The 23,401-nt window shown below is 43.9% G+C and overlaps 1 protein-coding gene across 3 annotated transcripts in view; it reads right to left on the reverse strand.

Annotated features, from left to right (window-relative positions):
* MAP3K15 (mitogen-activated protein kinase kinase kinase 15) overlaps positions 1-21,215 on the reverse strand; it is a 151,090-nt gene extending 129,875 nt beyond the window's left edge. The window contains exons 1-3 of one of the 3 annotated variants that reach the window (XM_064278065.1): positions 20,882-21,215; positions 8,525-8,664; positions 4,442-4,465 (exon numbers count right to left, since the gene is read on the reverse strand). In XM_064278065.1, the coding sequence (XP_064134135.1) occupies positions 4,442-4,465; positions 8,525-8,664; positions 20,882-21,215 (498 nt within the window). Of the gene's footprint in view, positions 1-4,441; positions 4,466-8,524; positions 8,665-9,468; positions 10,615-10,930; positions 11,072-20,881 lie in introns of those variants that run through there. The other 2 variants (XM_064278067.1, XM_064278066.1) reach the window with 2 other exon arrangements.
* Between the last annotated feature and the right edge of the window lie 2,186 nt (positions 21,216-23,401).

The following is a 23,401-nucleotide window of genomic DNA, read 5'->3' on the forward strand; positions in this document are numbered from 1 at the left end:
AGAAGGGGGTGGGAGAACGGCCTGGCAACACAATCTCTATCAAAATCATAGGCTTTTTGAGAATAATGACAAGCTGATCTTCAAATTCATATATAAAAGCAAAGGACCCAGAATAGCCTAAACCCATTTTGAAAAAGAACAAAAAGTTGCAAGATTTACACTTTCTGACTTCAAAACCTAATATGAAGCTACAGTAATGAGGGTACTGGAGGACTGGCCTAAGGACAGACATACAGATCAATGGAATAGAATTGAGACTCCAGAAATAAACCCTTACATTTCTGGTGAGTTGATTTTGACCAGGATGCCAAGACTATTCAGTGGGGAAAGGATAGTCTTTCCAACAAATGGTGTTGAGACAACAGGATTTCTGATGCAAAAAGAATGAAGTTGGACCCTTACACCTCACGCCATACACAAAAGCTAGCTTAAAAATAGATCAGAGACCTAAATGTAAGAGCTAAAACTATAAAACTCTTAGAAGAAAACATAGGAGTAAATCTTCATGACCATGGGTTAGGCAACAGTTTCTTAGATACGACACCAAAAGCACGATCCATAAAAGAAATAATTCATCAAATAAATATGTGATAAAGGACTTACTTCTAGAATACATATAGAACTCTTATAATAAGAGAACAAACTAAGGGGCAACAGGTTTGAGTAGACATTTCCCCACAGAAGATTACATATGGATAATAAGTGCAAGAAAAGATCCTCAGCCTCATGAGTCAAAAGGAAAACGCAAATTAAAACCACAATGAGATACCAGTTCACACTCACCAGAATGGCTATAAAGAAAGACAGACAACCAAGTGTTGGTCACGGTGGGGAGAAACTGAACTCCCCTTGCTGATGGAAATGCAAAATGGTGAAGCCACTTTGGAAAACAGTCTGGCAGGTCCTCAAATTTTTTGAACATAGAGTTACCATATAACCCAGCAATTTGACTCCTAGGAGAAATAAAAACTTATTTCTTATGTCCATACAAAAACTTGCATGCAGCTGTTCAGAGTGGCATTATTCATAATTACCAAAAAGTAGAAACAATCCAAATGTCCAACAACTAATGGACGGATAAATAAAATGTGGACTATCCATACAAGAAAATTTAAAAAACCCATGGCCGTTGAGTTGATTCCAACTCCTAGTGACCTTACAGGACAGAGGAGAACAGCCCCATTGGCTTTCCAAGCCTGTCAATCATTTACAGAAGCAGACTGCACATCTTTCTCCCAAGGAGTGGCTGGTGGGTTCGAACCCCTGACCTTTTGGTTAGCAGCCGAGCACTTAACCACTGCATCACCAGGATTCCTTATACAATAGAATACTATTCAGCAATAAAAAGGAACAGACTACTGATGATTGTGCTACAACATGGGTGAACCTCAAAAATATCATGTTAAGTGGAAGAAATGAGACACAAATGACCACATGCTGTATGGCTCCGTTTCCATGAAATGACCAGAAAAGGGAAATCTCTAAAACATAAAGCAGATTAGTGGTTGCTTGGGGATGGGAATAAGAACAGAGATGGTCAGCAAACGGAATTCTGAGGGTGATGAAAACATTATGAAACTGGATTGTGGTGATGGCTGCCCAACTGTGTAAGCTTCCTTAAAAATCAATGAATTGAGCCCGTAAAACGGGCGGACTGTATGGTCTGTAAAGCATACCTAAATAAAGCTTTCCTTCTCCCTTAAGCCTGCAACACAGGAACGTGCTCATCAACCTGAAAACCAGGTGATGACCAAAGAGGATACAAAGAATTCCAGTATGGCTGCGGGGCTCCCTTTACAACCCTGCCAATCAACTAGTCTGAGGAATAGGTGCAAACATGCCGGTCCCTTTGCCAAATGAAGCTGAATTCAACACGTCACCAAGCACAATTCTAGAAACATCAAATGACTTCCTGAAGAACAAGACTGTCAAGCATCTTGGTTTTCATACATTCACGTTGTTGTTGTGTGCCATCAGTCTATCTTCGACTCATAGCAACCCTACGTAACAAAGTAGAAGTGCCCTATATAATTTTTAATTTTTCTAGGCTATAATCTTTAGAAGAGCAGATTACCAGTCTTTCTCTTATAAATTCCTTCAAACACCCAGCTGCAGGTTCAGATTGTGGCATATAATCTGTACACTTCACTCATGGTACTTTATACTTCACCACTATTGACCATACCTTTAAAAAAAAAAAAAAAAGCTTTCCAAAATGATCACAGATGTACAATTTTCTTAGATTCTCTCTCAGAACCTCTGGGGTCACACCATCTAGGCCCCTGCTCCCAAGCAATGTCAAACCAGTCCATGTGTAGGGGGCAACCGAGCAAACTTGCCTCATGAGTCCTCAGAGTTACGTTGACATTTTCATGTTTAATCACCCCTAGCTGCAAGATGTCCATTCTGTTGAGCCATCTTTTTTTTTTTTTTCCCCCATCTGCCCTAGTTTCAGTCTACCTGCAATGGAAGGAACCGACTTCCTACTTTCAGAAAGGGAATACCACTCCACTTGAAGATGACCATTAGCAGTACCTCTCAAAGTTTATTTCCCTTCAGTCTTTACCTTCAGATGCTACTCTTTTTGTTCTTCTAAAAGCTCTAAATTTTCACACCTCACCAAACATGACAGCCAATAGTGGGCACAGAATTCTAAAGTAATGCCAACTATTGTAGAGAGATTAGTTGCCAAATTCTTTAGAGTAAGTTTATTCGCTTACCCCCAACCCCCCTCCAAAAAAAAAAAAAAAAACAAGGAGAACAGTGCCAAGATACATTTAGAACAAGGAGAACAGTGCCAAGATACATTTAGAATTACCAAGAACATCAAGAAATTCCTCGGTGTTTAGGAAGGAGATCTGGTGGTGTAGTGGTTAAGGGCTACAGCTGCTAACCAAAAGGTTGGCAGTTCAAAATCCACCAGCCATTCCTTGGAAATGCTATGATGCAGTTCTACTCTGTCCTATAGGGTTGCTATGAGTTGGAATTGACGTGATGGCAATGGGTTTTTTTTTTTTTTTTTTTAAGGAAAAAGGGGATAGATGTACCAGAGGGGAGGCCACTGGCCATCTAAGAGACAACTATTGGTCCAGAGCAAAAGAGAAAAAAGGAAACTCAAAGAAGAAACTAGTCTATAGGACTAATAGTCTACATGAACCACAGCCTCATCTACTCTGAGACCAGAGCTAGATGGTGCCCGGCTACCACTACCAACAATTCTAATCAGGGCCACAATAGATAGACCCTGATAGAATGGGAGAAAAATGTGGAACAGAGCCTCAAATTCCAAAAAAACAAGACAAAACAGATCTACTGGATTGATTAAGACTGGATGATTCCCCAATACTATTGTCCTGAGATACTCTCCAAACCATGAACCAAAACTAACCTGAGGTCACCTTGTAGCTAAATAACAAATTGGTCCCCAAAATAATGAATATCACCCATAAGTACTCTACTCTGTGCTCCTTTAAGAAAACTCACCTATAAGACCAAACAGTCAACAATTACTTTAAAATCAAGATGAGATGGTGAGGAGGCATGGAAACTAGATTAATGGAACCGGAACCACTACAATGAAAACAGTAAGAATATTCACACATCGTGAAAGCGTAACCAATGTCACTGAACGATTTGTGTAGGAATTGTTGAATAGGAACATGCTGCGTAAACCGTCACCGAAAACACAATGAATTAATATTAAAAAGAAGAAGAAGAAGGGAGGCCATGTAGAGAAATCGTACCAGAATGACGCTAAGTCTGTCTCCTGGTGGACAAGCTATTTCTAAGCTCTGACAGACTCAATAGTCAGGACAGAAAAAGAAAGTTTTCTTCCTTGCTCCGTGCCTTAACGCAACTCTTCTTGTTTTACGGAATAACTTTTTCATCTCTAGAATATTCATATGAACATGGAGATATGGCAGGAACATAAAAGCCAAATCAGGAGACTTCAGCACACGAGTGGGACAAAATGAAGTGAAGTTATACCCACTCCTTTTCAGACAGTGGCAGGGAATTTTGGGCTAGGCTCCCATATTAACTGGGGTACAAGTTCCGCATCATTAGGGAAACTTTGTTGGGAAAGCATGATGGGTACAAGCTCCAGCAAAAGGAATCTTGGGGTTGGGGGTTCATGGAACACCACCTTACCTCAGAAGGAGCAGCTACCTGGATGGTTCCAGGCCCAAAGCCCTAGGGAGTAAGGCAGAATGTGCATTTGTCTGACCTTACCCTCTGTCCCACACCCTTGATGCCTGCCTGAGAAGGGCCTGAGCCAGCTGGTAGCTTGCAGGATAGGGGTTTTTAGCTGTCCTCCTTAGAAACACAACTAACAAGCAAGATTAGCAATTAACTTTGCTATTTTTTTTTATCTATGTTATTTTTGGACAAATGTTTTACTATTTCACAACCAAGGCTAAAAATCAGAAAATGTAATACTTACTGTATTTTTCTGTGTTACCATATCCTGAAAAGAAAAAGAAAATGTAAGATATAGTTTATTTCCATAAGCATTAGCCAGCATTTTCTCCCTTATCGTCCAGCATCATCTCAGAGCAACAATAAATCTTGGAAGCCCCTGAACAGGCTCTAGACAGGAAGAACCTCTGAGAATTGTAGAATTCATAAATACTAAGGAAACAAAAAAATAAAGCCATTGCCGTTGAGTCAAATTCTGACTCATAGCGTCCCTATAAGACAGAGCAGAGCTGCCCCCTAGGGTTTCCAAAGAGCGCCCGGTAGATTTGAACTGCCAACCTTTTGGTTAGCAGCTGTAGCACTTAACCACTATGCCACCAGGGTTTCCATACTAAGGAAAATCTATCATAATTGGCTACTTTTGGAATGACTGGGGGGCATTTATGCTTATAAGGAGTTTCCCATCTATCACAGATTGGACTCTGTTCTCCAAAAAGATATGTTGAAGTCCTAACCGCTGGTACCTGTGAACATGACCTTGTTTGGAAATAGTCTTTGATGACGTTATCAGTTAACATGAAGTCATACTAGAGTTGGGTGGGGTCCCAACTGAGTAGTGGTCTTATAAAAGAGAAAGGACAGGAGAGAGAGGAAAAGAGAGACAGAGACAGAGGAAGGATGGCATGTGAAGATGCATTGACAAGGCAAGGACAGCTGAGGCCACCAGAAGCTGGGAGAGACAAGAAAGGGATCTTTCCCTAGAAACTTTTGGGGGGACCATGGCCCTACCAATGCCGTGAATGTGGACTTCTGGCCTCCAGAACTTTTGAGAAGATAAATTTCTATTCTTATAAGCCACCCACTTTGCAGTATTTTATTACAGCCGCCCTAGGAAATTAATGCATCATAGCAATGTTTTTTGCCCGAAAGATATTTTGAGATTCAAGTTTGGGGCCTGTGACTGCATCTTGTCTTCCCGGTGAAGGCGACATGATTGTCAGCAACAGCTAATGCGCCTGGGAAGCACCTTAGGAGCCCAGGATCTGGCTTGCAGCACGTGCTCAGTAAGTATTTCTTGGTCAAGCAATGCGAAGGCCACTGGCCACCCCAGTCAGCCTTCCTATGGAATGAGTGTGGCTGCTCTGATCCCTGACACTCCATTAGGATTGTCTAGAAATTTTCAAACTTTATGACAACAATTTTAGCCAGTTACCTTAGTGTGATGGTTATCCAGTCATTGGCTGTAATCATTTAAGCACTGAAACACCAAACACTTGCCCCCCAAATATATATATATAATTTAACAGGGCTGCCCTGTAAAACAGGAACCCTGGGGGCATAGTAGTTAAGAGCTACGGCTGCTAACCAAAAGGTAGCAGTTCAAATCCACCAGGCACTTCTCCATGGGGCAGTTCTGCTCCATCCTATAGGGTCGCTATGAGTCGAAGTGGACAGGCTCAATGGCAACGGGCTAGGTTTTTGGTTTGGCTCTGTAAAACATGGTTTACATGTATTGAGATTTCTATGTTCTGATGATCAAGGCAGATTGCATCTTCCGGTGTCAGATACAATGGACTACGGTTTCCATTTTAGGCAACATTTTTCCATATCATCAAAAATTAAAACTTTTATCTAAGTTATAGGACTTTCCAGAGGGCTTCACTAAGGCAACTGAGTAAAAAATGTAGTGAATTGAGAAAAATACTTTCTCATTTCATGTTTCTCATCAAAATGTAGGTTAACAAGCATCTTGGTTTCCTAGGGCTGCCTTCACAAGATACTACTAAGTGGAAGGCTTAAAAGAACACAAATTTAATTTCTCATAGTTGTGGAGGCTGAAAAGTCCAAATCTGGGTCTTGGTGGTGATTTCTTCTGTGGGCCTCTTCCCTAGTTTCTGATGACTCCCGACAATCCTTCCTGTTTCTTTGCTGCTTATAGATGTATTTGCCACTGAGGTCACATGGCATCACCCCCTGTCTGTCTCTATGTCTGTCTCCCCTTTTATAAGACACCGCTCAGACAGGATTAGGTTTAGTACCCGACCTACTCTGGTATGACCTCATTAACATAAAAACCCTATTTTCAAACAGGATCACATCCATAGGTACCAAAAATCCAAACCAAATCCACTGCTGGCAAGTCGATTCTGACTCATAGCGGCCCCATAGGACAGAGTAGAACTATCCCACAGAGTTTCCAAGGAGTGGCTGGTGGATTCGAACTGCCCGTCTTTTGGTTACCAGCCAAGCTCTTAACCTCTACACCACCAGGGCTCTTCCAAAGGTACAGGGGTTAGGATTTCAACATATATTTTTGGAGGACACAATTCAATCCATAAAAAATATGAAGGTGTAGCTTATTGTTAAGTTCCAAACATTTGTAACTACCTTCATGAAAAGCCAGGCAAAGAAAAAAAAACCTAAATATTTTAGTAATGTAGATTGACTTACAGCCTTTCGAGACACTATTCTACAATATAAAATACAACAAAGTTTCTTCTTTCACTATTTTAAGTGGGTTGACTAGTGTTCCCCAAAATTCATGTCCCCTGGAACCTCAGAAGGTGATCTTATTTGGAAATAGGGTAATTGCAGATGTAAGTAGTTAAGGTGAGATCACATGGATTAGGGTGGGCCCTAAGTCCAATGACTGGCATCCCTATAAGAGGAAGGAAGGGGGACTGGATACAGACACACGCAGAGGAGAAGGTGATGTGAAGACGGAGGCAGGGGTAGAAGCAACGCATCTACAAGCCAAAGAATGCCAAGGATTGCCACCAGAACCTGGGAGTGAGGCACAGACAATTCTCCCTCAAGAAGGAGCCAGCCATGCCAACACCTTGATTTTGAGCTTTTAGCCTTGAGAACTGTGAGAGCATAAATTTCTGTTCTTTTAAGCCACTCAGTTTTTGTTAATTTGGTACAGCAGCCCTAGGAGGCTTAGGCAGCTTTCACATGAATTACTTCCTCAAATGCAATGCTGTGTTGTAATTACAGATTTACACTTCTGTGTAAAGTATCTGTCGTGTATAACACAGACAGGTTATGCGTCTGAGACAGGTGCTATTTCCACCAGGAAATAATCCCAAGCCATTACAGAACCCGCAACAGCTGGTTAATATTCAATTTCAAGAAAAACAAAAATGGCCAATATTGGCATCACAAAATTATAGTATTTAAATACGAGTGTTTTTAATACTGAGGAAGCTGGACATTCAGAAACAGTGTCTATGAAGGCTGGCTCTTTGAACCACTGGTTCTCATACCTGGCTGCACACCGGGAGGTCAAAAAATCCCAATGCCCAGGTCTCACCCCCCACAGATGGTGACATAACAGGTCTGGGGTGTGGCCTGAGTATTGGGATATCTGCAAACTATTCAAGTGATTCTAAAGTGCAGTCAAGGCTGACAGCAATGCTGTCAACAAAACTTATCTTTTATTCTTTGACGCAGACCAGGATTTTCTGACCAATGTGAAGCTATTTGACCTTGATCTTAGCTGAATTTTGGAATAACTCACTTGAGGCATTTACATGTTACGGATAAAAGCATTTGTAAAATGAACACTATGGTATCCAAAAAAAGTTGTATCGAACTTGCAAAAATGCATTTTAAAAATTCTCATCACTGAGCTGTGCAGACACACATTTTCAGTGTCACTTTGCTTTAGGCTGAGGGAAAATTTAACAGATTAAATACTGATGAGGTCTATGCTAAAACTTTCGATCCATTTTGGCAACTGCTAAATGTTTTCATGTGATTAATCAAGTGCAGATTTTTTTCTTTTATGTGTAGATTTAGACCAAATTGTCCATCAAGGGACTCATAAAGGTATCCTTGCTTCAATGGAAACTATAGGGGTTTTGGCCTTCGTTTCCTTAGGAGTCTAGAAAGGTCTACCAATGCCAGTCTATATAGCACACATGTGCCCACAGTGGCCCGGAAGTGGTCTGATGGGCTGGAACCTGTAGTGGGAAGGAAGGGATTACACAAGCAAATCTGTATTTTTTTTCCTCCATCCTCTTCTGCTACAGTTACATTTCAACTGAAGAATAATTCTGCTTCCCCAAAATGCAGTACTCAGGGGAAGGTGAACAACAGCCTTTACCTTCAATGAGAAAGCAGTGTCGGCGTCCATGTCGTGGTATAGGATCACGTTATTGGCCATGTCGAAGCTTTCGCGGACGCCAAGATGGTAGAAGAGGGAAGGCTGTCGGGAGACATCACTCATGTCCACCACGGCGACATCTGCAATGGAGAACAGGGTGAGGGCAGAGAGACAGCATCTATCTACTTCCTGTTTACTTAATTCCTGATCATCACCAGTGGGAGTTCCTGCAATTTGTATTTCTACCATCAGTCTTTTAGGCAAAGCAGCAGTGAGAGATGATATGATTCAAATTATGCCATGAACTGCGGAAGAAAGGCACTAAGAATAAAACACAAAACCCTTTGCTTCTTGAAAGTGCTGGGAATGCAGCCTTATTTACAACTTGCTGAGAGATTTATTTTTAATGTTATTTGTATTATGAAATATACATGCAAAGAATATGTTGAGCCTATATATAGAGTACAATAAGCCCTGCAAAAGCTGGAACCTGTGTAAGGTAGAAACCTGATAGAGAAAGAAAATGCCAATATTTTCCACTAAAATGAGTGGTAGAAAAATGGTTTAAGACTGCACCCTGTCACAGGTGGAAAACTTCCCAGAGCCAGAAAAATCAGGCAGTCCTGTCAAGTTCCAGCTCTCACAGGTTTCACTGTATAATGAGTGAAAAACCATGGACCAACCAGGCAGTCCAAGACACAGAGCATCACCAACCCCACCATACCCAGCTGCCTCTCCCTGCTCATAACCTGCCTTCCCTCCTGCCCAGGGAAAATCTCTATCCTGGCTTGGACCCTAAGCCTCCTCAGCGGTGTCCTCCCCGCAGCCTGTGAGGGGACTGAGTTCAAGTTCATTTGGTGATGCTGGTCCTTGACACATTGCTGGATAGAGAGCCATTTTTCTTTATCCCATCTCCCAATTTTCTTTTTCTTTCCTTCCTGTACCAATTTCCTTATTCGTAGGTGGATCTTTAAGAAGGAATGTGCAGATCTTCTGATTTGCATAACGCATGCCTCAATAGCCAGAATCCAGTCTTGCAGTGGCCGGAGGGGATTCTTTTAATTTCAACAAGTTAACATATTTGCGCAGAAGGCTCTTGGAGCGGCCTCGTCCTAGACAAATAAATGACGGGTGTTGATGGGATGAACAGCATCCAAAGAGTGAACTTTAAAATGATTTGGTAATGGTGGCACAACATGAAAAATGTAATCAATGTCACTCAATTGTAAATGTGGAAGTTATCTTGGTATAAGTTTTGGTGTATTTTCACAATTAAAAAAAAAAGATTTGGAGAACCAGAGGGAAAGACGGAAGGAAGCAGAAGATGAACTAGGAGAATTAAAGACTCTTTCTCACAGCATCATCATCCTCATCCTCCTTCCTCCAGCATCCCTGCCCATTTCCCATAATTCTCTTTACGCCTCCCTGCCTCGAGCTCATTTAGGGAAAGAGGAAGGTGACCATCTCTTAGGTGGGTAGTTCCCCTCCTTAATCGGTTCTTCTGAGAAGGATGAGGGCACATCTTCTTTAGCAGGTAATGAGTTACCTACTCTGTTCAAGGGCACAGGTTTACGTTCCTCGTGAGTTAGCCCAGATTCCACTTCCAAGAGTCCCTTGACTTCCACACACCACATAGCTAGCAAAACTGAAATGGTAAAGACACAGGATCACAGAATCCTCAAGAACTTGGGTAAAGGACTGCGTTATGAAGGCGACAGGATGCAGAGTAGCTGCACTCGTCACCTGGGAAAAGGCAAATAATAAATAATCAAGGTGCTACACTGACAAACGTCAACATGGGAAGGGAAACCAAAGTGCCGGTAATTTACATTTTTCTTGTTTCGATATGAGGAAAATTAGACCTTCCTATTTGGGTCACCAGCAAAGCTGATGCCACTGAGAAGCTACACAGGCCTCCCAGGTAATCCACATGCCTTTCTCACCAGCTGATATCGCTCATTTAAAGGCTTCTTTTTCCTGTGCCCCAGAAGTTTGCAGAAGTATCCTGCAGCGTGTTTTCCGTATACAGCCCCACACACGGGGACGTGTACTGGCTGCTGTGTGGCGTTCTGCAATCAGCAGACTTTCCTCCTTTGAGGGAGCAAGTACATCCAGGACTACAAGATCAAGGGGTATGGTGGCCAAGGGAAGCCGACTATCCGCCATCCCATCCCCCACAATTATGGAAGACCTGAGGACTCGGATACCCATCATGAGAGGGTTGCTAACAGCTGTACTTGAAGCCTTCCCACTAAAGAGGAGCTGGGAGAAATGGCAGAGGAGCACCTAGAAGACGGGTGAATCCCCCAGTGATTACCATCTGTGGTCTGTTGAGGATTTCTCAAAATTGATTGGCCTGGATGTAAGGGAAGATCAGATTTATCACCCTCTGGTGGTGGTAACTACCTTGCCTCTGCTCTCTTGTTGAGTATCCAAAGTTAAGGAAAAAGGTGGTAGGATGGCAAGAATAGACTATTACTCAAATCTTAGCAGCAGCTACGTGCTCCATTTTGGGACATCCTAGAGAAAGAAAGAAATGAACAAATGTATTAACTGCAAGATCCCAGGTGGCACAAACCGTTAAGAGCTCGACTACTAGTCAAAAAGTTGGTGGTTTGAACCCACCCAGTGACACCTCAGAAAAAAGGCCTGGCGATCTATTTCAGAAAGATCACAATCTTGAAAACCCTATGGTACAGTTCTACTCTGCAACATGTGAGGCCACCATGAGTCAGAATCTACTCAACAGAAACTGGCTTTCTGGTTTGGTGTTAACTGCTCAGAACTATTTACTAAAGAGCCAACTCTTCAGACAGGGATTGGACGGGACAATGGGATAGAAAATGATACTGGTGAAGAATGAGCTTCTTGGATCAAGTAGACACATGAGACTATGCTGGCATCTCCTGTCTGGAGGAGAGATGAGAGGGCAGAGGGGGGCAGAAGCTGGCCGAACGGACACGAAAACAGAGAGTGGAGGGAAGGAGTGTGCTGTCTCAGGGGCAGAGCAATCAGGAGTATATAGCAAGGTGTGTATAAATTTTTGTATGACAGTCCAACTTGATTTGTAAACTTTCATTTAAAGCAGAGCTTTTTACTAAAGAAAATAAGCCTTACTCCGGCCAGCCTAGGAAGGGAACAAAGGAAGATGGGAAACTGTCATTATTGACGGAAGCCAGGATATCTGAAGATGGGTGGTAAAAACAAGGGAAACTCAATGGCATCACTGACAGACTGAAAGAAGTGAGGTCATGTGAAGAGGGAAGATAGAAAGCGACTCTGAAAGATACAGAAAGTACTGGAACGAGGGAATTAGGAAAAGTCCAGAAAGCTAAGGAGTATAGGACAATGGCTGAAAATCAACAGATTTAGGTTTCAGAGGTTGATCCATAATCAACACCCACGGAAGTAGCAGTCAAGAAATCAAGAGACGCATTGCATTGGGCAAATCTGCCACAAAAGACTTCTTTAAAGTGTTAAAAAGCAAAGAGGTCACTTTGAGAACTAATGTGTTGCAAGCAATGGTATTTTCAATCCCTCACATGCATGCAAAAGCTGGACAATGAATAGGAAGACCGAAGAATTGATGCCTTTGAATTGTGCTGTTGGCGAAGAATATTGAATATACCACGGACTGCCAGAAGAACAAAAAAATCTAAGAAAAAGTACAGCCAGAGGGCATCTTAGAAGAGAGGATGGTGAGACTTTGTCTCACATACTCTGCACATGTTACCAGGAGGGACTAGTCCCTGGAGAAGCACATCATGCTTGGTAGAGGGTCAGCGAAAAAGAGGAAGACCCTCAAAGAGATGGATTGACGCAGTGGCTGCAACAATGGGCTCAAGCAGAGCAGTGACTGTGAGGATGGCGCAGGACCGGGCCGCATTTCACTCTGTTGTACACAGGGGTCGCAAGCCAGAACTGACTGTGCAGCACCTAACAACAAGAGGTGGGATCTGGTGATGCTGGGGATGCTTATCACGCAGTTTCCTGAGGGAATTTCTCACTTTGCATCTGGTCAACACAGGCTGTTAGTATTTCAGGTCAGCCTTGTTCCTTTTCCTACTTTTTCCCCCACAGAGGGGTCCTCCGACTGAGGAGCAAGTTTTCTTTCTTTTTCCTAAATCCTATGATCCTACTGGGAGCCACCTGCTGTGCTACATAAAGGCTATCCCGGGTCTATAGAGCTCCAGGGGGAAAGCATCTGATTTGGTTACAATGTGCCTTTTGGAGGGGTGTGACAGAGAGCAGCAGTCTCACACCACGCTGGACAAGCACCCCAAGCTGGAAGGATCGTTTGGGCCCTTAGGGAATAAGGTTACTGGTTTGAGATACAAAACCAATAAAAATACATTACCAAAAGAATAAGGCGTGGTCCTGTGTAAAATGATATTCTTTGTCGAGCTCAGTTAGAAGGAAGAATACCAGTTATAAAAGAATTCGATCAAGGGATGCTTTAAAAATAAGATAAAGGGCCTCTCACCCTGTAATCCACCCATACTTCCAGTAGAAAAGGAAGGTAAAATTAATAAAGGTGGCTGATCACTATACAGCTTTGTACGTTCTTAAGAAAGTAAGTAAGAGTTCCATTTACCCCTGCAGTTCCTAACCCTGCAACTAACTGTTCTGACTTCTCACTTCGGTGATGTTGTCTGCAGTTTCCCTGTATTTGATCTGTTTTGATTTTTCTTTCTGTCTGTCTAGCTGATGAGTCTAAATTCTTGTGTTTGTTGACTAAGAAATTATTTGTGGTAAAGGATTCCTGAAGAGTTTGAAGACACCTGCTATTTTCTCTGGTCATTCATAGGAAGCTTGGAGATATTTGCCTCATCACCAGAGGGTTCTATAATTAATACTTGTAAAGTCCAACATTAATTAGCTATAAAACAGCTCCAAGATAATCATCATTAGTTTAGAATTACACAATTGTTCATATTTAAGGAAGCAATTGGATATTGAGACCACAAAGAACCAAAAGAGAACAGCAAAAAGACAGTCCAATCAAACTTGAATGGACATTTCACCAGAGAGGATATTCAAATGGCCAACAAGCATGGGAAAAGATGCTCAAGTCATTAGCCATTAAAAACCCAAAAACCAAACCCATTGCATTGAGTCGATTCCAATTCATAGCAACCCTATAGGACAGAGTAGAACTGCCCCACAGACTTTCCAAGGAGCACCGGGTGGATTCGAACCGCCGCCCTTTTGGTTACCATCCATACCTATTAACCGCTACACCAGTTTCCCATTAGCCGTAAGTGAGGTGTGAATCAAAACCACACTGAGATACCCCTTCATCCCACTAAAACGGCAATGGTTTTTTAAAAAAGTAAAACAATAGGTGTTGGAGAAGATGCGGAGAGACAGGAACCCTCACCCATTGCTGGTGGGAATGAAAATGGTATAGTCGCTGTGGAAAGTAGTTCAGCAGTTTCTTGAAAAGTTGAACGTGGAACTACTATATTACCCAGCAATCCCAGTTCTAAGTATATACCCAGAATAAGTGAAGGCAGGAACGCAAACAGAAATGTGTACATCCACGTTCATTGTAGCACTTTTAGCAACAGCCAAAAGGTGTAAAACAACCAAAATGTCCATCAAGCCAATGGACAGATAAGCAAAATGTGGTCTATACACACAATGAAATATTACGCAGCTATAAAGAGAAATGAAGTCCTGATGCATGCCACAACATGAATGAATTTTGAAAACACAATGCTAAGAGAAATAAGTCAGCCACAAAAGGACAAATACTGTATGATTTCACTTATATGAAATACTAAAATATATAGAAACCAAAAAATAATAGTGATTATCAGGGGAGGGAGGGGGAAGGGGAAGGTTTTGCTTTGGGGGCATTGAGTTTATGTTCATGGTGGTGGAGTGATTTGGAAAAGGACAGTGAGAACAGTCACACAACTTCAAGAGTGTAATCAGTGTCACTGAATCATACATATAGAAATTGTTGAGCTGGTGTTCCATTTTGCTGTGTATGTTTTCACGACAATAAAAAAAAAAGAACTAATCTAATTAATAGGCAAACAGAAGTCTGGCTTTTACAGACAAGAGACTGCAGAAGGCAGGTCTCCTGTCACTAAATTAATGTTAGGATACAAGTTTGCCCCAGTCTAAGCATAGGTAGATAAACAAAGGTGGATGCCTGTTTTTCATGGAGATTGAATTGACTGTTATAATAACGCAACTACTGATTCAGACCAATGTGAAAAATGGCCTATGGGGTGGCTTTGTCCCCAAGAATTAAAACAGAATCAGAGCTATGCGTGTTAAACACTGAAAGTTCAATCTGTACTCTTCAACCAAGCAATGCCCTCTAATAAGGCTGACACTGGATAATGGCATGGGTGTCTTTGTATCTGGCATCTGGGAAATACTTATTCGCGAAGATGAAACAATTACTAAAAGGCCTGAGTTACCATTTAAATGTGTTTACTGATATGATTGCCTAAAACTCAGGAGAAATCCGTTAGACCTAGAAAGAAGAACTCTTAGCTAAAAGTTTAGGTGATCAGGCTCCAGGGTTAAGCTACTCCTTAGGCTTGCAATGGATAAAACTGCGTGATGAACTGCAAAATAGTAAAGGCAACCATTAGAAATCACAAGCAGTAAAGACGTCATAACAGCTAGGAAAATCAAGGTGATGAAGAATGTGTGCACATAGCTACAAGAATCTGATAGGCTTGTTCTTTCACCATTGGTAGGGTATTTCAAGGTTATTCTCCAAGGTAGGGCTTGTACTGAAATTTTTAAAGCAACTTATCCTAGTTTTGACAATTGCTTTGCAGTTTACTATGGACAGACATCCTGGATATTTAGGCAACTCTAACTTGCCCAGAGAAAGGTAGACACAGCAATGGAGATAAATGTGAACTATTTTATAGTAACACATAGGGGAGGTTACAAATTGCAAAGAGGTTTTCATTCTCCCCTTTGAATACAAAGGAAGAGGGGCTCCCTTCCTTCCCGTTCTTCAGAATTCACTTTAGACAACCCTAAATTTTTCTCTCTTAGAAAAGCATGTAAATCCAGGCTGTTTCCTCAGGGACCTGGGAGTCAGCTCTTTTGAAATGTAACCATCAAGGAACATCACCTCTACCTCCCAGTTTCCTGCTTAGAGTTTAACATAACTTCAGGTATCCTGCCATAAAGGTATTAGAAAATTAGCAATTTTATCTCGAACAGGAGAATTGAATGGGTTGTAGCCACTCAGCTATGCAAAGGATTAGATTCCTTTCCCGCCTTGGGAATCTCTCATAATGGAGGGCCTGTGAGGCAGCCCATTCCGGTTTAATGCTTATTCAGGAATAAAGCCTTTTTTTTCTTTTCCTTTTTTTTGTGAAGAGGTTTTCTGGGTAGGGAGTAGATTTTGTTTTTAGTAACTTTACCCCACACATCGTCAACTGAAGAATGGCTAAGCCAGCTGTGGTATATTCACATGGGGAAATAGCACTTAGAATGAAAAAGGAGCGACCTACTGATATGTGTAACAATACAGACAAACTGCAAAAGATCCTGCTGAAAGAAAGAAGCCAAACACCGAAGACTACCTGTTGTATGAACCCATTTCTACAAAACTCTTGAAAAAAGTAAATCTATAGTGACAGAATGCTCGTCAGTCATTGCCTGGGGTCAGAGATAGGAGTGGACTGGGAACTGAATGTTGAGGAGGGGACCTGAGGGAACATACTACATTGTTCTATATTGATATTGGTTTGAGTTGCACAGGTGAGCGTATCCAAACCTCCATTGCCAACGAGTCGATTCCACCTCATGGGAAACTGTACAGCTAAGACGTGTGCATTTCAATGTATATAATATTGTACATGAAAAAACTTAAAAAGTGTAACAAAAATCAAGTAAGGGCAGGGCGGGGAGTGGGGAAAGCATAAGAATGTAAGGATGTTAGTCATTGTTGAAGCTGGGTAATGTGCCTGTTTGAAACTTTGCATAATAAAAAACAAAATTAAGAGAAGACAAAGCCAGCTTATCTAAGGCTGCCTGCTTCTCTGTGCCTTCTCTCCACCTCCCATCCCCCTGCATCCAGTTCCACCCAATCCCTGGGCTGCCTCCTCCCCCAGACCCTGAGTCCTGTGAGAGCAGCTTCCTGCCACCAATCAACTCCCTTCTGCTCAGCAACCCCCACTGCCACCCCCAACCAAGTCCCACTAACCACCAGGTGTTTCTGCCAACTCCCATCACACCAAAGAGCTCAAAGACTGTGCGAGGAATTGGGAAACACAAATTTTTCCAGTCCCCTCCGTAGACCTTCGGTCCTACCCCCACTGTATCATTTGACCAAAAATTAAACAGCACCTGCCTCAGAGCCCGGTCCACAGAAGGCTTAAAAAACAAAGTTTATGGTTTGTATTCCAAAAAGGTGTTTATAAATTGACTACTAGTAACCGAAACCCCATTTTGCCCTACTAATAAAATAATGCACAGCCAGTGGGGTAGCAGGCCAGCCCACAAATGCACTCCAGGCTCAAGGAGCAATGCCTCAATTAAATGCTGCAGGAGCAATGCTTCTTTCCTCAAAGCCAGCCCACCCACCTAACCGAGAGTTGAGGAAAGTTCCAGGCTCAATGCTGAGTCAGTGGCAACAGCAACAGCTGAAGGAAGGAGGCTCAGGGAGGGGACCCCGTGGTCAAGCAGGAGACAGGTCCAGCAGAGGTTCGACCTGGGCCTCATGAGCCTGGTTCCTGGGCATGAAGTAACCACTGCCCGGCCCGGGCAACCTGGCCACTGTCCCCAGCAACAAGGAGGGAGGGAGAAGCCTTTATAGCAACAACGCCATCCTTAATCTACTGAGCTCATTTTAAATAAAATTCACATGCATACTATAGTAAGTAAGACACATGATGGAAAATGCGGACAAGAATTTTAAAAAACCCTGTAATCTGACCACAAAATTGAAACCACTGTTTCTATTCTCGTGTGTCCAGTGAGAGTTCTTCTAGTCTCTCCTATTATATGCATCACTGAGGACAGAAACTTTCAGACTCAGAAATATATCATTCGGATGGATCTTATTTCTTAATAAAATCATAACCACACTGTGTCTCTACCACCATTTTCAATGTGGTTTCTATGCGAAAATGCATTCTGAAGGAGCTGGACAGATATCTTCAGGAATCACTCAAACAGTAGCAAAGATTGCTCGCTGGCGGCCAATTGTTTGTTTCATCACAGTTGTGTTAACTGTTGCCATCCAGTCTATTCAGGCTCTAGAGGACAGAGGAGAGCTGCCTCACAAGGTTTCCAAGGCTAGAAATCTTTATGGAAGCAGAATGCCACATCTTTTTCCTGCACAGCTGCTGTAGGGTTCAAATCGCCAATCTTCCAGTTAGCAGTTGAGAGTTTAACCACTGTACCACCAGGGCTCCTGTCTTTAAACCATTATACATCCTATGGTTGGAAACGGATAAGAGAGGACAGGGAAGACCTGTCACATAGGTCAACACCTTGGCCCAACAGTAAGTAACATACATTTCTTCTACTTACATACATTTCATTGGCCAGAACTAGTCACACGCCCCACCTGGGCACAAAAGGTGCTGGAAATGTATCAGGAAGCAGGAATCTTTGGTGGTCACCCAGCTATTTCTGCCACACTTTGTATCCCTCCCCGCCCATGTGACTTTTGTATGAAACAGCCAGCCAGAAAGGGGGACTTATCAGGAGAGAGCAAAGCCAACTGATGAATCTGCAGCTGGGGAAATCCAAGGATTCCCTGTTGTAGGTAGTAATACATCACTTTTTAAAATCACTGTAAAAATCATTTAAAACCACTGTAAACATAGCTGAAGAAAGAAAAAAATTTCAGTGAGGTTCCAAGAAGGGAGAAGCTAAGCAAAGCCAAACACAGCAGGTCTCAGTAGGTAACTTGTGCCTGGGGCAGCTCCCTTTAGGGCTTGACCAAAGGGGCTGTCCTTGTTCATTTGTATGGTTAATAGCTAACTCAAGATGTCTGAAAATTAGCATATAGGTGGAGGCCCTAACTTAGATTGGTTATTAACTAACCACCAAACTAACCCGAAGAGTAAGCCTACACTGATAATAAATAGGTGGGAGATGAGGCTCTACCATACGGACTACTGTTACAGCATCCAGAACAGGGCTTCCGTGGTGAAAACATGAGCCAAAGTGGCACAGGTTTCCTTCCTACAGGATTTCTCAGACTTTCATTTGTCATAAGCACTGAGAACGCCCAGGAGGGAGACACCGTACGCAGTACAAAGAAAGTAGAGGAGGCTCCTCACAGTAGCTATGGTCCAAACGTGTAGAATTCAGCCAGAGTCAAGACTATGAATTCTGTAACAAGAGAGGAGAGGGATGAACAATTACACAGAAGGAGCTGAGACATGTCTAGAAGAGGAGGGTTCTTCTGGATAAAAAAGGGGAAACATGTTTTGTTCTCCAAATACCGAAGTAGCCAGGTGATTGGCTCCCAACTTCCTGAATTTTTGACAGTTCTGTTGAACTCAAGACTCCAGTCTTTGGAGATGTATGCTAGATGTTAAAAATCAAATCACAACAGTGTCCACATTTTCTTGCTTAGGTTAAAAGTCTGCTTGTGGCTGTCCTGGAAACCCTGGTGGCGTAGTGATTAAGTGATACGGCTGCTAACCAAAGTGTCGGCAGTTCGAATCCACACCACGCTCTCCTTGGAAACTCTATGGGGCAGTTCTACTCTGTCCTATGGGGTCACTATGCGTCAGAATCGACTCTCCACAGCACCTAACAACAAAACAGCAGCTGCCACTTATTTAAACAAGACTGACCCCCCCCACCCCTTCCAGGTGGGGAAGATTTGCTTGGCAGAAAAATAGATCTGGCTGCCCTTAGGCAAAGAAGCCAGATAAACTTATCTTACTATTAGGGAATGGTGTGACCAGGGTAAAAGCGCCACCCCATTGGTCTTCTCATATGCTCTTAGGGTCCAGGTAGGCACTGTTACTCACTTTCCACCAGCAGAGAAACTGAGGCACAAGACTCCCAGGTAATTACTGTCTTACATACAAGCTTGTGAATGTCACCCCAGTGCCAGAAGGCTTGTCACACAGATACCAAAGGGGTGACAGGAAATACAGCAACAATTCAATCCACACCTTGTCGGTTTGGAGAAGCTCTTGCCCATCAAAAGTACTGATTTTAGCTACTGGTTTTGGTTTTTTAATGTAGTGAACAACAAACCATTCGCCAACTCAACAATTCCTACATGTATTAATCCAGCGACACTGATTATGTTCTCCCATGCTGTACAACCATCATTGTCCCTTTCCGAATTAATCCACCACCATTCAAAAAAAAATTTTTTTCCCCCTCCAAGACAGGATTCTTTATGACACTCTTATTACAGTGACGCTGGACATCTAGTGTCCCCCCTTCGACAACAGTAGAGACCCTGAACCCCCAAATACTTGTGCATTCTGGGGTAAAACATACCCAGCACACCGTCATCGTGTGTTCTGGGCAGGAATTAAAATATGCAAAAGAACCCCGTGAATTTTCTAAGAGGAACCCCGCCCCCACCCGCAGACACCCCCCACACAACTGTAAGACACTCTGGGCGGCACAACGGAATCACCTGGGAAACACTAAACAGGCCCGAGGGTTGGGATGCTGATTCTGGGTGCAGCCTGGGCCCCAGGACTTTTTTTTTTTTTTAATGCTTTCAGTGAAAGCTTACAAACCATGTCAGTCTCTCATACGAAAATTTATATACACCTTGCTAGGGTTGGGTTATATCCTCCTAGTTGCTCGCCCCCTAATGAGACAGCACTCTCCTCTCCACTCTCTTATTTTCGTGTCCATTCAGCCAGCTTCTGACTCCCTTTGTCCTCTCATCTCCCTTCCAGACAGGAGCTGCCCACATAGTCTCACGTGTCTACTTGATCCAAGAAGCTCACTCTTCACCAGTAGCATTTTCTATCCCACAGTCCAATCCCTGTCTGAAGAGTTGTGGGCCCCGGGATTTTGAAAGCTCCCCAGGTGATTCTAATGTGTAAGCGAGCTTGGGCCCCACTGCTGTAAGGGACAGGCCAGAAGTGAGACAATACAAGATGGATGGCTGGGGGACGGGGGGCTCAGCCCCGTCTGGGTTATAGGTTGTGGGGCAGAAGAATAAAGGGTCTCAGCGCCAGGGGGCTCCATGTTCTTCTCCGTAAAAGGTGAAAATGCTACCTAGTCTAACCTCTCCAAAGGTTCGGCGGTCCTGTCTGAAGAGTCAGGGGCGCAAGGATGGGGAGCGGACCAGAAAAGGAGGAGGGCACGGGGCCGGGCGCCTGCGAGGGTAAAGAGGCAGGCAGGGTGGGGAGGGACAGGGACCGTCCTCACCTGCGTCGTAGAAGGCGTCCAGTACGGCCGTCTCCCCGAAGTCGAGCTCCCCGAAGGACACGGAGGCCAGCTGCGCGCCCTCGGCCTCGCAGGCCCGCAGCAGGCACTGCCGCGCCCCCGCCTCGGGCCCGCACGCCGCACCGCCCGCGGGGCTCTCGCTGCACACGTACACCAGCCGCAGTGCCCGCCGCGGCCCGCCTGCGCCCTCCGCCGCCGCGCCCTCGGCCGCCCCGTCGGGCTCCGCGGGCATCGCCGAGCCCTGGGTCCCCGGCGGCGGCGGGCACTGCGGGGCCTCAGCCAATGTCCCTGCCGGAGCCGAGCCGCCGCTCTCCATGCGCACCCGGTCGGCGCGCGCCTCCCTTGGGCCGCCTCCGCCCCGCGAGGCTGCAGCCAGCACCTGCTCTGGGCGCGGTGGGGGCGCTGGGATGCGGAGAAGAGCGACACGCGCCCCTCGCTGCCCACGGACCTCCGGCCCCGCTGCCCCCAGCGCCCTTTGAGGTCGGGTGAAAAGGAGGGGGCGGAGACGTCAGGACGAGCCCGGGGGAGGAGGGCTGGAGGGCCGCGGGGCAGGAGCCGGAGGGCGCCCCCTGCCGCCTCCCCGGGGCAGTGCCCAGGGCCCGTTCCACCGCTAGGAACTCCAATCACACTTTTTTTTTCCCCAATTTCTTTTTCTCAAGACAATTTGAGGTTATTGAGAGAGCGAGTTGCTCCCCACATCATACAGGGTGAAACCTTTCCAGCACTAGTTGAATATATTCATTTCCAAACCAAATACAGACGTCGTTTTAACCGAGCTTCAGGATTCCAAAAAAAAAAAAAAACTAAACCCACTGCCGTCGAGTCGATTCCGACTCATAGCGACCCTATAGGACAGAGTTAGAACTGCCTCCTAGTTTCCAAGGAGCACCTGGCGGATTTGAACTGCCGACCTTTTGGTTAGCAGCCGTAGCACTTAACCACTACTGCACCAGGGTTTCCACCTTCAGGCTTAAAAAAAAAAAAAAACAACCAACGGGTGCTTATTTAAAGCACCTCTGATTTTGCTGTGCTGAGCACAGTTGCCAAGCCAATAGCCCTCCTGAGTCCAGCAGGTCCGCTTGCCCTGACTTTCATCGTGACCTTGACAGAGCCCCGGGATGCACCAGCTGCAAACCAAGTGCGCTGCCTGCTTGGCCTATGAAATGCTGTGACTCCATCGGGGTCTTTACCCTGTATTTTACCCACCTCACGATTCAGACCCAAATATTTTAAAGTAGTGTCATCACTGCAGCTAGTACCGCTGTATAGAAAAGATGGGATGCACTGGGCGAGTCACAAGCCTTTAAAAAAAAAAAGCTTTATTGAGATATAATTCACATATACAATTCACCCATTTAAAGTGCACATCTCAGCCCTGTTTAGGATAGTCACAGAGTCGTGCAGCCATCACCACAATCGATTTCAGAACATTTTCATCACCCCAACAGAAACTCCATACCCATTTAGTCATCCCCCATTCCCTAAAAAAAAAAAGTTGCCATCGAGTCAATTTTGACTCATAGCAATCCTATAGTACAGAGTAGAACTTCCCCATAGAGTTTCCAAGGCTGTACATCTTTATGGAAACAGACTGCCATGTCTTTCTCCTGCAGAGCGGCTGGTGGGTTCAGAGCACAGACCTTTCAATAGCAGGTGTAGTACTTAGCCACTGCATCACCAGGGCTCCTTCTCGCCCTGTAGGTAGCCACTATATCTATATTATGTCTCTATGGATTTTCCTATTTGACTCTGGATATTTCATGTAAGTGGAATCTTACACTATATGGTCTTTTATGATAGGATTTTGTCACTCAGCATAATGTTTCCAAAATTTTTTTATCACCCCAAAGAGAAACTCTACCCATTCCACAATAAAACCCCATTCCTTCCTCTTCCCCCTCCCCCTAGCCCCTGTGGTTGTTGTTAGGTGCCATCCAGTCCGTTCTCATAGGGACCCCATAGGGTTTCCAAGAAGTGGCTGGTGGATTTGAACTGCCAACCTTTTGGTTAGCGGCCAAGCTCTTAACCACTACGCCACCAGGGCTCACCTAGCCCCTGGTAACCACTAATAAAGCATTTCCCTATTCTAGATATTTCATATAAGTCAGATCATATAATATTTGTCCTTTTGTGTCTGACTTATTTCACTCAGTATAATGTTTTCAAGGTTCATCTATGACATAGCACGTATCAGGACTTCATTTTTCTTTACGGTGGAATACTATTCCAATGTATTTATATACCACATTTTGTTTCCACCTTTGGCTATTACGAATAATGCTGCAATGAACATTGGGGGGCAAATACCTGTTTGAGTCCCTGCTTTCAATTCTTTGGGGTCTATATCTAGGATTGGGATTGCTGAGTCCTATAGTAATTCTGTTTAACTTTTTGAGGAACCGCCAAACCATTTTCCACAGAAGCTGCACCATTTTACATTCCCACCAGCAATGTATGAGGCTTCTACTTTTTCTCCACATCTTGGTCAACACTTGTTATTTT

Source organism: Loxodonta africana, chromosome X, assembly GCF_030014295.1.
Source record: "Loxodonta africana isolate mLoxAfr1 chromosome X, mLoxAfr1.hap2, whole genome shotgun sequence".
Taxonomy (NCBI): Eukaryota; Metazoa; Chordata; class Mammalia; order Proboscidea; family Elephantidae; genus Loxodonta; species Loxodonta africana.